We start from the raw sequence: 16,061 nt of genomic DNA, 5'->3' as shown, positions 1-16,061 counted from the left end.
TTTCACTTCAGTTTTTCCCCTCCAAGCGGCAACTCCAGCTTGCTGGCTGCCCAGCTGCTTCAGCTTTATTACGGGTTTTGCTGTCCCCTGGGCACCTGCGGCCACATGGGCCAACATGTCCCGGGGCAGTGCTAAAGACACATCTGTGAGCGCTGGGGCCTGGCGTAATGGACACCAAGGCCATGGGGGCCGCAGGTTACGGCCCCTCGAGAGCAGCCCCAGCAGGGGCAGGAGAGGGGCATCGAGGAGAGCTGTGCACCCCTCTCCTTGTAGCGATCCCTAATGATAACAAAGTGTGTGTAAGGAAGGGGCAGATGATACACGAGGCACCCTGATTGTCCCTAAGGGTACTTCTGTAAGGGTAAATTAGACTGCGAGCACTGGCATGTGGTCTTCCAGCTTTGTTAGTCCGATCCTGGCGTGGGCTGTGATAATTATCGCTATCTCATCAGTGCTTATCGGGAGTTTGAGGATGCAGAGCAGCTCCCAGCAGGCAGCACAGATGAAGACATGCTCTTCCAGGGGGAGGAGAGCGTTGCAAGGATAGCTATGCCAGGGGCTCCGAAAACGTTCCCTGGCTGGTTTTCTTCACTGGCACAGAAAAACCTAAGGGACTGTCTTGCAGCAGCTGGAGGTAGATCAGCCACGGGCAACCTGTGCTGCAGGCAGCAGCACTCATTTGCAGTTTTCAGGGGGAAGCAGGCACAGCAGGAAATGTGGAACTTTACAACTGTGCACAAAGACGGATGCAATTGCAGAAGCAGTAGCACAAGATGAATGCATCTGCACCTACAAACTGAGCCACTTTCAGTGGTAAAAGTGTGTCAAAAATTTATGTGCAAAATTGTGAAACAATTAGAAGAGAAACCTGCTTTTAAAATTGTAGCCTGGGCCCTACTTCTAAAGAGCCTTTCATCTCTCTGTCTCTGAATTCAGAAAGGATTCTCTCCACATTTGAGATCATCTGTCTCCCTGTTTAATAGAAGTCTAATTATGATTATTGATTAATATTTTATAAGGATGATCAGGCCTTTCCCTTATCCTGTGTGTGAAGATAAAACAGTGATTTACAAGCCCCCCCTTTTCCTTCAGCCAGACCAATAGCCCCATCACAAGGCATCAAAATACTAAAGAATGGTCAAGGAAGAGCTCTACAGTAATATGTTTTCCAAAATGAATTCCAGAAAGGTTTCTTAAAGAAACATATTCACTACCAATGACCAAGGGTAGTGATTCAAGAGCCATAAAGCCTTGTGAAGGCAAGATCACACGTGACAACTTTTCCATGTGTCAGGTAGCTCCCATTTTTCACTGTGTCAGTTTTCTAATGTGGATTTCGATAATGAAGAAAGTATTTTCTTAGGGGAGAAAACTTATCAACATGCTGGACTTTTTTCCCAGTGACCAATTGCATGTCATGAAAACCAAGGTCCGATGCCGGCTGAGGACAGGAGCAGCTGGACAGGTATGAAAACCTTGCTGCTCGGCAAGGTCCCAGACAATTTTTACTCACCTCTAGTGTAGTCAATACAATCTTCTCAACTGAAGAAAAATAAGCCTCCCACAAGAACTGTGTCTGCTGTCTAAGTGCTAGGATTTTATCCTGATGGATAGACCTGATTGTAGAAGGAATCTGTAATACAAGATGTAATACAGTCAGAGGCTTCAGAAAACAACGCAATCCCATCAAATTAATATGCTGCTGACAAGCCCTCTCCTCTATTAGCAAGCTGCACAGCTTCAGCGCTCCTGTCTGACAGAGGTGCGGGTGTCAACAGTTAAAGCCTTGATGTAAAAGGAATGAGACACAACCCTTTATAACCTTTGGTACTCAATATATGACTTTTTTTTAATCTGCCCTCTTTTAGTTTTTGGTCATTTTATAGTAACAAAAGCTCCCTCTCCCCAGTGCTGTGGCGTGGCACAGTAAGGAGCTCCTCCATACATCCGTCATGCACAAAGCTTTCCATGGACTAGTATTTTAACAAACTAGTACCTGCAAGTCTTGGGAGTCCAATAATCCCCACTCTCAAAGTGTATTAAAGGGATCTGGAATTGCATTTACTGCAGCATGGAAACACTAAGTGCCCTAAGGAAAACATAGCAACATCTTAAGAAAGACTCCACTTTTTGGGAGCCTGCGGATCAAATTGCATTTTACTAATTACTGTGGGTGGAAAGAATAATGTGTCCCACGCCACCTGTTATTCACAAGGGAAAACACTGCTTCTTTTTTCCCCTCTCCATTAAATCAACATGTTAATTCTGGTGTAAGTTGCCTTACAAATAAACCCCAAATTGTCCTGCTGTGATGCTTTGCCATTAAAAAAGTAGCTGCTCACTGGATCAGAAGTGGAGGGCTTCACTTCTACGTCTTGACCCATCCCCACATCCCTCTTCCACACTGGTGGGAAACTAATGTACGTACATGTCATTCTTTAACTTAAGACCTTGACTAAGGCCTCCAGTACACCACTTTGACAGTGCAAATTGACATTATCAAGGGAATTTAACTGCAATTTGCTTCAGTTACAAGGGCTACTCACAGCACCAGAAAGCCATCTAGGATACGCTGCTGATTTGTGTTCATTTTTTTCTAGGAATGAAGAGTTGTGCTTTTGTGCCTACTTTTTTGTGATTTCAAATTAGGCCCACCTTGTTCTCAGACATTCATTTCTCATAAATCTTTTACCTAAGTCATTAGTTGTAAAAGCATAGACCTGGGCTGTGTGTTGCTTTTTGCACATCCCAGCTCATTCTGAAGTCTGCCTGCACCCCACCACATCCCGCCCTTGCCTGACCAAAACACACTTTGCTTATTCCTAAAATATTGACAGGCGGCAGTGATCGTTATTTGCTTTCACATGCTCCAGAATCAAATGATTTCACATGAAACATCTTCCTGAAGAAAATTTGAGATTTTAAGAATTTATATGTAAAAAATTTCCACAAGAATCAGTAAATTCTTTACTGCATTGTCTGCATCCAGGACTACACACTGTGTACAACAGGACCATGGCTCCACAGGGCGCAGTGTCAGATGGGACAATCTCTGCTCTCGAAGACCTTTGACTCTTAGACCTTCATCTTAGAGACACTGCTAGCTATAATACAGAATTTGAGCTTGTAAGAGAGTTAGCACTACAGCAAGGTGGAACAGAAGAAAACGGTCAGACTGTCGAAGATGGTACTTTACGTTCCTTCGCTATAGGCCCTTTAGGGAAAACACAGGTCTTGAGGTAAAATATTCCCTGCAAATCTAGTATGAAAGATAGAAGCTAAAAACATGTGTTAGTACATGTTTTTCTAACTGATCACGGCAGTAGTCCAGAATGGTAAATAACTGCATCAAATTTCATCTTTTGAGGTGAATATTCTTTTTTTTTTCATTACTTTTCCAGTAAGTTCCAATAAGTAGAGGGCTAATGAACATTACCTGTACTGGCTGTACACAGATGTGTATTAATCACACCTGGGATCATTATCAACAGCAAACACATGACCAAAGTCACTTCACAAGTGGTCATATGGCGTTTTTTCTATTCACTCATTCATTTCATTGCATTATGTGCAACCTTGCGTGTGTGTGCATACGTGTGTGAGCAAGAAATAAAATCAATACTCATTCCCAACTACGCCTTCTGAAAGGGAAGGCTGCTCTGACGGTGAAGGGTACTGCAAGAAGTGATGATTTTACAGACCACACCACGCTTGCGAGTGCCTGCAAACGCAGTGCCGAGGTTAAAAAAAAGCCTTGGTGCCTGCTCCATTACAACAGCTGGAAAGAAAAATCAGAGCTCCCATTTTAACTGCATTTGCCTATTAGTTATTAATCTACTTGTCCAGAAAGACAAGTGGGGAAAATGATGTATTAATACTAATCTGGCAGGATTACACTGGAATTATTAGAACGGGATGATGTCTTAATAAAAGGTCATTTCAGTAATAAGTAGGGGGAAGGGAAAAACCACCCTGCACAAATCAATGCAGAAAGGCTGGATTAAGCTCTCCCAGTGCTATGATGAGGAGAATATGCAAATAAAAACATCCGAGCTGCTCTCAAACAGGAAATGAAAAACTGTAACACAACAAAAACATTTCCCAGAGCAGACATTCAGGCCCTCTGCCAGCTCTTTAAAAACACTGTTAATAACGGTGCAGTGGCTGTTCAATATGGAAGCAGCTGTGAAGAGAACGAATGGCATGTTACCGGAAAGCATGAAGATCAGCAAATTATTATTATTTAAAGACAGAAATAATTTTGCACAGAAAAATGTGCTGTCCACAGAAGCGAAAATCAAATGGCCCTTTTGTATTTGCAGCTTGTATCGCATTAAGGAGACTAGGCAGCACTTTGCAAGGCTTGCTAGGCCAGCTCTTCACAAATATTTACTTCTTCAGACAAGTAAATAGGCATCGAAAGAGATTTTCAAAAGTACTTCATTTTTGGGTTGCCAAGACACCTGTACATTTGAAGGCTCCTTTCCGGGGTTGACAATAGCCTGCCACTTTGGAAATGAGTTAAATTCAACCATAAAAAAAAAACCTTCTTAGTGGCTACTTAGTGGCTATTCCAGATCTCATGGATCTCAGCTTCATGCTGGGCAATGGCATTTTATCAAATGCTACTTTGGGGAAACGAGTTTTTCAATAACTTTTTCTAACATTACTTCTCCACATACTTTACACAATGTATTTAGACCAAAAAGCCCACTAGGGAAACAGAAAAAAAAAATCTAGTGAATTTAAAACCAAAGTAGAAGGTATGCAGAAGAAATGCTGAAGGTAGCAGGGAATTTCTAACTTCTCAGCCTGCTTTTGTTCCATGATCTCAAGGAGATTAACAAAAAGTGACATGAACACTGCTTCAGAAAGCAATGTTACATGCTCCAGACATCAGAGAAGGGACATATTCTGCTCCCCACAAAAATGTTAGGTGGTAACTCCTGCTTGAGAAAAATACCTGCTCTCCTGAGGAGTCCCTTCCGTATGTGCCAGCCAGCCACGCAGCGCTGGTGGGACTCCTGAGGATAAACTACTTCTGAAGGACGAGAGCAGAACCTGCCTTCAAATGTTTTCTCTCTCATCACAGCACCTGGTCCAGGACAGCTCTGCCTCAGAGAGGCACCGGAAGAAATTTCACGCTCTTAGGAAAAATAAGTGTCTCCTGCGCTTAAGAATGTGGCCTGGTGGCTGCAATGACCTTCAGGACAAAAAATGAATGATGTCATATTAAATGAGTTCATAACCAGTGTGACACAGACAATCCCTTCATGATAAAAATTCTTTTACAGCCCTGACCTTTTGGATTCATCTTCCCCGTCCATTTAGATGGCGGCAGCAATAATCAACTGATCCACTGAAGGCCGCCGTCTTTTTCTTACCTGTAATAACAATCTCTCATCGCCTATGACGGCAGCTTGGTTCCAATCAATCACTTCCGAGAACGGCAACTCCCATCCGTTGCTGAGCATAACCGGGACGCAGGCAGCCTGCAGCACACAGAGGCATCGCAGCCGTTAGCGGGTACCCAACCACGAGGGCAAGCTCTGAGGTTCGCACCAACACTGCTACTGTCATTTTCTGCAAAAGCTCTGAGCCAGCTCTCGTGAAGGTGGTCAGGAGAGGCAACATGGCAAAGAACACCAGAAGCTAGAGACCACGGGAGGGCAGCCCAAATTTTTATGGTTTTCCACTTTGCGCTTATTCATATTCACTGCGAGGTGGGGTTTGTATGGAGAGTGACATTTGAAATCCGGTGCTTACACTGCCAGACGAGGGCAGAACGGTTAAAATGCTGCAGATGTAACACCGGAGAATTTAACACAAAATGATGGCCTCCCTCGCTGCTTTGTGAACCATTCAGCAGGGAGCGAACTCCCTCCATTTTTATAATATGTTGCAAGACAACCCTACAGAAAATACAGATCATATTTAATTCCAGAGCACTTTTGCCACAAAGGAGGAGTGAATTCCCTATCCTGTTTGATATCAACTCTCCAAACAGAGGCAACTACACAAACACAACTCATCTGTCATCACCTGTCTACAAAAGTAAGAATTGCTTTCTGTCTTAAAACAAACAAAAAGCACACACATTGAGTATCTATTTCGTAGCAGTATGATCTGTCTAAATTATTTAACCCTCTACGAGTTGTGCAAGTTCCTCTGCACAGACAGCAAGTTTGCGAAAATTCAGTAAATAGGGCAGCATTTCCGTAAATAAGTGATCGCCACTATGTTCTGGTCGGCCAGATCACAACACGATCCAATCCAAAAGCCTCCCGATGTGATGCAAGAACCTGTTACCAGAGGATATGGATTGAGCCTGTGCTCTGGTTCAGTTTCTTTTGGATCAAGACAAGCTTAAGTGCTCTGAATTTGGTCCCAACCAAGGTCAGTCCCTCCTGTACCTCCCAAAAGATGGCATAAAGGGGAACCTTTCAAACTGCTGTACCTTCCTTGGTAACATGTATTACACACAGGATCTTAGACTGGTCAAGTCTCCGCATTACTGCAGTGCTTATAACGTGTAAAGAACTGTGATCTTCTGTAAGGAAATTACATTAGTGCATGAAAAAAGCCAACCAGAAAACACTTAGCAATGTGTTTTCATGTTTAAAACATTCCACTAATGTGGATTACGTCTTTCAACATGCCCTGGAGCCAGACAGAAATTGTGAATTCATCATAATCGGTGAATACTGCTGCTAGCCTGCTAGGAAAATACTCAGTGCCTGCATTTTATCATCATCAACCTGAAGCCTCCAACTTCTGTACAGTGACGTACGCTCCCTGCTTTCTTCTCCTGAGATGATGTATCTAACAGAAGCTGCATGACTTGTGGCCCAGATGAGAAAAGAGCTGAGCAGTGCTCTTTGGGAGGATCCGAAGTGACTCGTCATCCCCAATAAGCCAGTCCCACTTCTTCCTCCGAAGAGGCTGGAGAGGGAACAGCACTTTGCAGGCTATTAATCTTCTCCTGAGTAGGAGCAAAGAGGTAAGTGACAGTCCAAAACTTGGATCTCAAATGTGACAGTAGGTGTGGGGTTCAGTGGTTAAACCTAAGCGCCCAGCGCATGCTCTAGCGTATCCAAGAAACCCATCAAAGGCTGGCAGACATGACACAGGAGAAGCAGCAGAAAGCTAGAAGGGTACCCCTGGGCTTCTAAAATGACACTATACACCTACACTTAGGTACCGGAATCCTGCTCTGCATTGCAGTAAATAATACTCTTTAATAGCGTCTGGGACATTTTCTGGTTGATGAAGAAAAGTGATGTGATGCTATTCATTAACAGCTTTACTGCCGATGTTGGGACACTTCCCAAATGCAAAAGGACACCTGGAGACAGGACCCTGCAAGGTGCCCTCATTTGCCATCTCACTGACACCAAGAAGTGCCTCCACCTCCCCTTCCCTCCACTCCAGCCCCCATGGAAATCCAGATGCCAGTCCTAGAGGGGACCTGCAGCATCTCCCAAGGTGCTCTGTATGGCTGACTGAAGATTCAAGACCCCAGGCTGAGCTGAAGCTTGTGAAAAAAAAAAGGTCACGCTGGCTGCAGCCAGAGTAGGTCAGTGTCGGGCTTGATCACTGTGCTGCCAAGCAGCCCGGCTGCCAGTGACTCAGGAGCCCCTTCGCATTGCCCTCTGCTGCTGGCCAACAGCAAAAAAGGGAGACCATTAACCAAAATGGTTATGAGGGCCACAAAAATGATCAGAGGGATGGAGCACCTCTGCTACGAGGAAAGGCTGAAAGAGCTGAGGTTGTTCAGCCTGGAGAAGAGAAGGCTCCAGGGAGACCTTATAGCAGCCCTTCAGTACTTAAAGGGGGCTTATAAGAAAGATGGGGACAGACTTTTTAGCAGGGCCAATAGTGATAGGACAAGGGGTAATGGCTTTTAAACTAAAAGGGGGTAGATTCAGACTAGATATAAGGAAGAAATTTTTTACAATGAGGGTAATGAAACACTGGAACGGGTTGCCCAGAGAGGTGGTAGATGCCCCATCCTTGGAAACATTCAAGGCCAGGCTGGATGGGGCTCTGAGCAACCTGATCGAGTTGTAGATGTCCCTGCCCTTGGCAGGGGGGATGGACAAGATGAACTTTAAAGGTTCCTTCCATCCCAAAGCATTCTATGATTCTATGAAAATGTTTTTAAAAGGTGAAGGGGATTCAGGAGCTGTCCCAGACACACTGCGAGCTCCCCGAGATCAGCCTACATCCACCTTCATGTGAAGCTTCCATTTGAGGCTTTACAACCTCCAGGCCACCTTCTGCATGTTCAGCAAGCACCATCTCAAGACAGGCAATGCATAAGCAGGTCTGTTTTGGCTAAGTGAAAACAAAAAGCTATTTTTACTGCCCCGGGGCTTACTTGTAGAGGCCAGTGTCTCCCATGGAAAGTCTCACAGCTTGATAAAATACTGCTCTAAACTGGTCCAACCTCTCGGTCTCACCACATCCAGGGAAACCCTCTTCCTGGAGGTAACGCAATTCAACCTTCAGATGAGCTCAGTGCTCAGCCCCTCCTGGGAAGAAGCTGCCAATTGCTCCAGAAGTATGAATAGAGCCTTTCGCAAAGTGGATTACTGTCCGCTAGGGAAATCAAACACATTTTCCTCCTCCCCACCTCCTTGCTATTGCACGCTGAATTGCAGCCAGCGTAGCCGATGCTTTAAACTGCAGCTCTTACCTGCAAGGCTTCCAGAAACCTGAAAGAGCCAAGCCTGCGGCCACGGGGAACCAGACAGAAAGTGGCATTGTGCAGCATTTCACGGTAATCATACCTAACAAGAAGAGGGGAGAAAAGAGAAAATTCAATTAGTGGCGAGTCCTAGAGTAACTGGGTGTGAAAATGCAAACAGCTGTTGAGACACATCTGGATAAAATCATCCCTGACCGAGACCGCTCACCACTAGCTCCCTCCATGCACGCGTGTGTCAGCCGTCTCCCCGGCTCCTTTTTGTTCCTTCTCAGGAGCAAACACCATGGGAGAGAGCTGGGAAGAGTGGTAATGAAACTGAGAAGGAAGGAAATAATTTTGCCTTTGCACTAATCAGCCATTTCTATATAAACAGGCGTGCATTAGTTCTAACAACAAACTTATATTAAATATTTTGATACCCAAAGCATTGTTGCGGCACTTCTGTGACCCTGACTTCTATTCAGATTTAGTCAAAGTCATGCACAATTGTGTTCATTTCTGCACAAGAGGTTTATGCAAAGCAAAAAATATTCAAACTCTGCCAAAGAAATCTTCCCTTATCAAGCAGGCACAAAAAAAGGGACGGGGAGGGGGGTTACAATGACTCACTTGGTGGTTATTGTCAAGTGTGGTGAGAGGGATAAACTGCCAAATTTTGGCAATTAACCACATAGCTGCAATGACCCCTGCTCCTCCGAATTAAAACTTTAAGCCCTTATAGACACTCCTGGGATTTTTCCTGATTCCATCAATCACCTCAAAACCATTCGCCAAAACCACACATCAAATCCTAACAGTTTCCAGCCTGTTATTAGCTAATTGTACTTCCAGCGAACCCATGGAACTGCGAATGGCAGCCACCTCATCTGAGACAAAAGGATCCAGATTAAACACCCTCCGCTCTCCAGAGCGTCCTGGACTCTGCAGACAAATGTTATTTTCACAGTAACTTGTGGCACTGAAATTTTCTAACACTAATAATCTAATTTAACTGTAGCCTGCAGGCACAGCAATTTTTTTTTGTATGTGTGTATATGTGTATGTATATACATATGTATATGATTATATTTTATATATAAAAAAGTCCGGATCTACGTTTGTATTCTCACACAGCCCAGACAGATGGGAGTAAGCCAATTTTCAATCATAAGCTCCGTCTTTAGGAAGAGACATCTTGCAAAGGCCCATTTGCTTAAACAAGCGTGTATAGCTAATTTGCACAAGAAAAGGTCACTGTGAATGGATTATCTCCACTGAGAGTAAAATAAAAGCCCCCGTTGCATTAATTAAAACTACAAAACAGACTTCAAAGTACATTTTTTTTAAAATCATATCTCAACTTTGGTTAAAATACATATATACATATTCCACCTGAGTGGCAGCAATTTCTTTTTCTCCGTGTGGGATATTGATTGGCAGCCATGTCCCAGCTCACCAGCCAGCGGTGACACAGCACACGGGGGGGAAATTAGGAAACCAGAATACCAAAAGAATAAAAAAGTTGCCTTTTTTAAGCATTCCTATTTTACATACCAAGAGGTCTGAGGCTCATCGCTTTCACTGTATATTGTATGACAGAAAATGTTAATAAATACCAGAAATAGAATACCCCGTAGGGCTAGAATATGCCAGTCAGAAGTCCCCCATCATTAGCTAGCTAAAAATGTAAAATCCTGTTAATACCCCGGAATGCAACAATATCCACAAAACATCGATGGCAGAACCGGAACACAAAGAAAAGCAGACAACGAGGCCAGCGCAAGTAAGTCCTCCATATGCCAGCAATGCCTTATATTGGGCACCTTTTCTTTCATATCTAATTTGCTGATAGTAGGATAGATTTACAAAGGAAAAAAAAAAGAAAAGGATTTTGTTGACCATTTCCCACCTGGAAACCAGTTAGCATCTTGCTCCCATTTGTGCATTTTAAAGCCTAGCGTGTGATTTATTGCTGAGCTCTGGAATAGCACGGTTCACGGTCATCAAGCAATTTATCTACATCATACGTACACAGAGCACCTCATCCTAACCTTGATGTATGGGCACAAAATTTCCACTCACTTCAGGGAGAACCCGCAAATACAAGAGCAGACCCAGAGTAAAGCATTGAGAGCTGCTGCAGTGAATGAATTGCACCACGGATTCTTCTCATGAACAAATTTCTCTGCAATTTCAACCCAAATGTTTTAAGGTGACTCGACACGATCTTTGAGCACAGCGCTAAGGGACTGATTTCCAGTTTAATCCCCCTCAGTGACCACTCCAGGATCAAGCATCTATTTGAAACCCTTAAACACAAGGTGCTAATTTTACTCCTTCTAGTTCATGGGTAGCACGCAAAGCAATGGGGGTACCCTGCCTTAGCTGGAAGACAGAAGATAGCCCAGTATGTTTAAATACAAATTCGGAAATGCCTTTCACACAACACATGTAGCCAGCCACAAAAACATAAACATCTCTGTCAAGCTGCAAACATAGCTTTGTAATTTGAAGCATCGCTTGCGGAGGAAATTGTTTACATGTCCCAAATAGTACTTCAGAGCCGAGTTTGCAGCAGAGACCATTTCATGTTTTTCTTGGACTGCCAGGCAGCATTCGGAGGAGACCTTGGCCACAAAAAGTCACCTGGTGAATGAAGCTCCAGCCCACAGGCCATGGGGGGGACAGGGGCATCAGGGCAACCCTCAGTTCCAGACTCCTTACCATTCAGGCCTGCAGGAACCATGCACGCAGCAGGAGGTTAGAGCTTTGCCGGTGTTTTGTCGGGGAGGCAGGGTTGCTTATGTATGATTTGCATTTTTTTCCACGTAGGAAGCATACATGTCTCACCTGAAAGCATCTCTGCATAAGGTTATATCCCTTAACTCTGACTTGAAATGCTTTCAGTGAAGTCAGTGAGATAATCTCTATGATTAAAGCTAGGTATCTGAATTAAATCTCTGCTGGACTAGAAATTTCTCCTTCACTTGTCCAGGAGAGAAATCGGGGCTGGTGCAGACATCCAGGAACACCCTCTCAGCTACGGCAGGACACTTGTACATTAAGTACCGCTCTGGCATCTATTGCAAATACCAGCATCGCATCAACGACGGGCTTGATTTCCCCACCATCTTCACTGACCAATTTCAACACGACCTCAGGGAGGCAATGAAGTATTATAACCCCGCTCGCAACTGGTGGAGGGGCCTTAAGTTACAGGGAAAATAGTCAAGTGTTTAGAAGAAGTTCTTTCAGAGCCTCCTCTTCTTCTCCCCTGGCAATGGGGGCTAGATCTGTTTTCAGAACTACTTATTTCTGTTAGCCGGTAATGCCTGAAGATGGCAGGGAGATTTGTTACAGTCTTCCAGCTTGCATCGCTGTGGTTTCTGCAAACCCCGTGCTGCCAGCTTGCGGGGACAGCTCTGCATTACCTGCCTATCCAGATGCTCTGGTTCTACCCGGCTACGGAGGTTCTTCAGGCTCCGCTTGCAACTGGGGGATCGGAGCAAAGACCAGCCCCGCGGGGCACTGCGCGGGCGGCCGGCCGGGCCCTCCTTCCTTACTTGTGCCGCTTCGGTGTCCCACTCCTTCTGGCGCTTTCCCTTCCTTCACTGCTGGCAGTTAATCTTCCCGAGCATTGACTGTAGGCAAGTTTTGAGAGGAGTCCTCTGCTTTGCTCAGAGGGTGTTTATTTCCAGAAAGCTCCTGGTTTCCATGTTAGGAGACTCCCGGGGAGAGGGGGCACATGCTTATTGCTCCTATTCCTGTATTCCTTCATTTTGCACGCTTGCACAGAGGTAACATTTTACTGCCAATTTTAGGGTCGGCTTGGCCTGGGCCTCAGCTGCATCATTCAAACACGTTAAAATCCAAAATGCATATGCCTTCAAAATGACAGTTGGGGCTTTAAAACTAAAATAGCTACAGATTTAACCCAAAGCTGGCATCCCTCTGTAAGGATCAGCAGTGTGTTTTATTAACTTTCAAGCTTCTTTCTGTAATGATTAAGTGCACCTTGTTCACAGCTAATACCTTTTTAGGCAGCATAAACAAATAGCTCTATTTGTAATCAATTCTAATTTATTCACGTTTTAATTGAAATATCCCCTCCCTGCTACCACCCATAGCTGAGAAAACATGGTCGGCCCCATCCATCATGCAGGTGCAAACACTGCAACGCCGTGTGGGCAATTATCTGAAGGAGAACCGCTGCTCAGCCAAATGCTGTTACCATTTTAACTTCTTGATCCACCACATTGCTTCTGTCTTTCCCCATCCCCCCCTTTTTTTTTCCTTCTGATGTGCCGACCTTGTCAATCAGCACGTGGATTAGAGGGCTGCTTGGGATTCCTGGCTCACCATTATCCCAAGGAGCCCGGGCAGGCTGCAGAGGCTCTGCAGTAATCAGCCATGCCATACATTCCTTCTTACAGCTTAAGCATTTCCCCATGTCACTACACTTAAGAGATTATAAACTAGCCTGGGAAACATTTTCACTACCAATTTTAATATAAACTATTTTTTTCCAAAGCCACATCACCATCACCATTGGTTGAAGAGAGGTCTAAAAACGCGGTGGCTGTTTAAACCAGCAGATATGTCCAGCGACCCAGATGCAATGATTATCATACTTTATGCAGCTATATGTCACCTGTCACATAGGAATCACAAAGCAGCATACATATTTCCTTATCTAATCCTCTGAACACTGATACTGTATACCATCACCATTCCCATTTCATAGATGGAAAACCTGAGATACAGATGACTGGTGGCTTCTCCAGCGGCTAGACAGACCTTGGGAATGCTAACCCCAGAGTCCTCACCTGCCTCCCTCTTCTCCAGTGATACAGCACTCACCGAAAACCAGCCGTATGTTATGGCTATCAAAATTCAGATGGAAATACAGGAGCAGAACCCAAACCAAATACAATGGGTTTAACCCAGCAGCACATATTTTAACAGTGCCACACATAATCCATCTTTTGGAAGATGCTGGAGCTCATCTTTGGCAGGGAGTGTCAGCACATACCTCTGTAGATGTCAGATGGGACTAAAGCTGTTTTTTTCTTTCCCGAGCCAAAAATTGCGATGGCACTTAACCAACTATGTCCAGGGCTCCCTCCCTGAATCTGCAAGCCCACAAATCCACGCTGCATCTTCCAAAAGTCTCTGCATCAGTTCAAGTGCTACAACAAAGACAGATATTAAACACCTACAACACAAGGCTAAATGGCAGAGTGTTTCCCAGTTTTCCAGTATATTCAGTTTCAGCTATTAACCAATTGGCCAGTTTTCCATGTGTGAATGCTTAATACAGATGGCTTTGAACTACTGGCTGGAGAGCCTGAAAAGAAACCCACTCTGTCACACGGAGCTTTTCGTTGCTTGGTTTCCATTAAGGTATGTTGGCTTTTAAATAAACTGTCAAGTAAAACTTGGCATTGAAAACACCAAGTGAGTAACTGTCTTTGTAGAAAAGCTGACAGCTCAGCTGTGCGTCAGATAGATAGCTGCCCAAGACTGAGCTCGAAAGGCTAACGCATCCTACTTGGAAGGGTGCCGTCGCCGCGAACTGCCTGCTTTCAGATTTACGGCTGTGCAAGGCTTTGGGGTGATCTTAATGCTGGTTAACAGGCTACTGGCTGGCAGTTCATCTCCCTCTCCGCAAGAACTGGTTCTGGAATTAGAGAGTTTGGAGGTGCAAAAACATAATTGGAAAACTTTTTTTTTCCCCTGCTTAAAGGGCTAATTGATTTCACAGGTGTTTAATTATCATTTGCTGTGAGATAATACCTTGTAGTGCCATAAAAAATGGATTTAATTTTCGAGTGCTTGCAAAACCATTGCCAAAGCCAAGTTAGAGCTAAAGCTAGATAATTATTCTATAAATCAAACACACTGCCTCCTTTCTTTGAAATTTTTAATACTTGGCTATAATGATATCTGACGACCTTGAAACTAACATAAAAAGGATTTTCTTGCCAAGTGCTGAAAGGCAGCCATTGGAGTATTCCTTTCAGCCTGGTTCATTACCGCAGCCGCCGCTGCTGCCTCCATTGCCCTGGCTGCAGGACTCCGAGGGACGCTACGGCGTACGTACCGCAGCAGCGTGCGGGAACAGTGATTTCGGCACATGGTAACGGCCCAGTAGGGGTATGAGCATAAGCCCAATCAGAAAATGCTGCTAAATTAATGAAAACCCTGCACGATTCTTCTAGGCCTGGCAATGGAAATGAAACTCTGGAAACATTCAGTAACTAATGTCAAGGTGCAACTGTTTTCTCCTTTCCATGCCAGCATCTTCTCTCAGTTCAGAAGGCTGGATTAACAAACTAAAACTGGAAAGTAGAGTTTTCACTTTAACGTACTGCTAAGGGAACTTTGTTACAGTTAAGATGGACAGTAACCACTGAAATTTAAATCATCTTTAAAGTCTTCAGTGACATCACATTTGGATTCAGTTCACTTTGATATTACGCACAGAAACATTTGGATACACAAGCCATTAAAGTCAGTGTACATTCTAACAAATAAAAACGCTCTAACGATTTTTGTCTAAATGTTTACACAGAATGCCCTGTAAATCTATATGGTGCATGCAAAACACGTACAACATTTGGCCTGCCAAATACTATCCAACTGGCTCCCAGTGTGGCGGTTACAGCACCTAGAACAAGTAGTCTTGTACAGTAACGAATGTGGTCTCACCAACATCATTTGATGGTTAAAGAAAACTGCTTATTTAACAAGCGTGCCAGAGAGGGTTCGTAAGTAGTGAGTCAGAGGCAAACCTCGCCGAGGTGCCCCTCTAGGCAGCGTTACGCCCCAGTTACCAGCAACCCGCTAATAGCATCGCGTAGCGCTTCTTCCAACACCAAACGCTGGCTCCTAGGCTTTGAAGTCCTCTAAGAGTGCTTGTTTCACAGCAGCACCTTGCTGTGCCAGCAGCAAGAAAGCGCACAACACGCCTGAGTAAGAAAAGACCACGAGGAAGCAAACGCACTGCTCGCTTGTATCTTCCGAGGAATGTAAATGCAGCACCACATATTGTGAATTCGATACCCTCTAGGTCGGTGGGAAAGCAACGAAGACGCTGGTGCTCGCATGCGCGGATGCACGCACAGGAACGCACACGCACACAGCCACCGGGTAAGATTTTACGTGGATCCACCTCCCCTGCCACCCCCTCTGAAGTGACTTAAACGTGTATGAATCCTCTTTGCCTGAAATGTGCCTGTCTGGCACTTATTGCCCATCAAGCTGCTGGACCTTTACAAGGTAAATTATCTTTATAAGACCAACCTGTTAAGATGATCTAGTGGTTCAGGCAGGCTCTTTCTAACAACAAATTACGCCAACACTTTGCATC

At 44.5% G+C, this 16,061-nt stretch overlaps 1 protein-coding gene across 1 annotated transcript in view; it reads right to left on the bottom strand.

The window, feature by feature from the left end:
• Positions 1 to 16,061, bottom strand: part of EXT1 (exostosin glycosyltransferase 1) — a 185,441-nt gene that overhangs the window by 21,552 nt on the left and 147,828 nt on the right. Inside the window, exons 2-4 of the mRNA XM_009471107.2 lie at positions 8,699 to 8,792; positions 5,385 to 5,492; positions 1,514 to 1,633 (exon numbers count right to left, since the gene is read on the bottom strand). Of these exons, the coding sequence (XP_009469382.2) occupies positions 1,514 to 1,633; positions 5,385 to 5,492; positions 8,699 to 8,792 (322 nt within the window). The remainder of the gene's footprint in view (positions 1 to 1,513; positions 1,634 to 5,384; positions 5,493 to 8,698; positions 8,793 to 16,061) is intronic.

This window comes from Nipponia nippon, unplaced genomic scaffold, assembly GCF_047370975.1.
Source record: "Nipponia nippon isolate SJK-2023a ecotype South Korea unplaced genomic scaffold, ASM4737097v1 scaffold_1, whole genome shotgun sequence".
Lineage (NCBI taxonomy): Eukaryota > Metazoa > Chordata > Aves > Pelecaniformes > Threskiornithidae > Nipponia > Nipponia nippon.
This window is presented reverse-complemented; position numbering and strand designations above follow the sequence as displayed.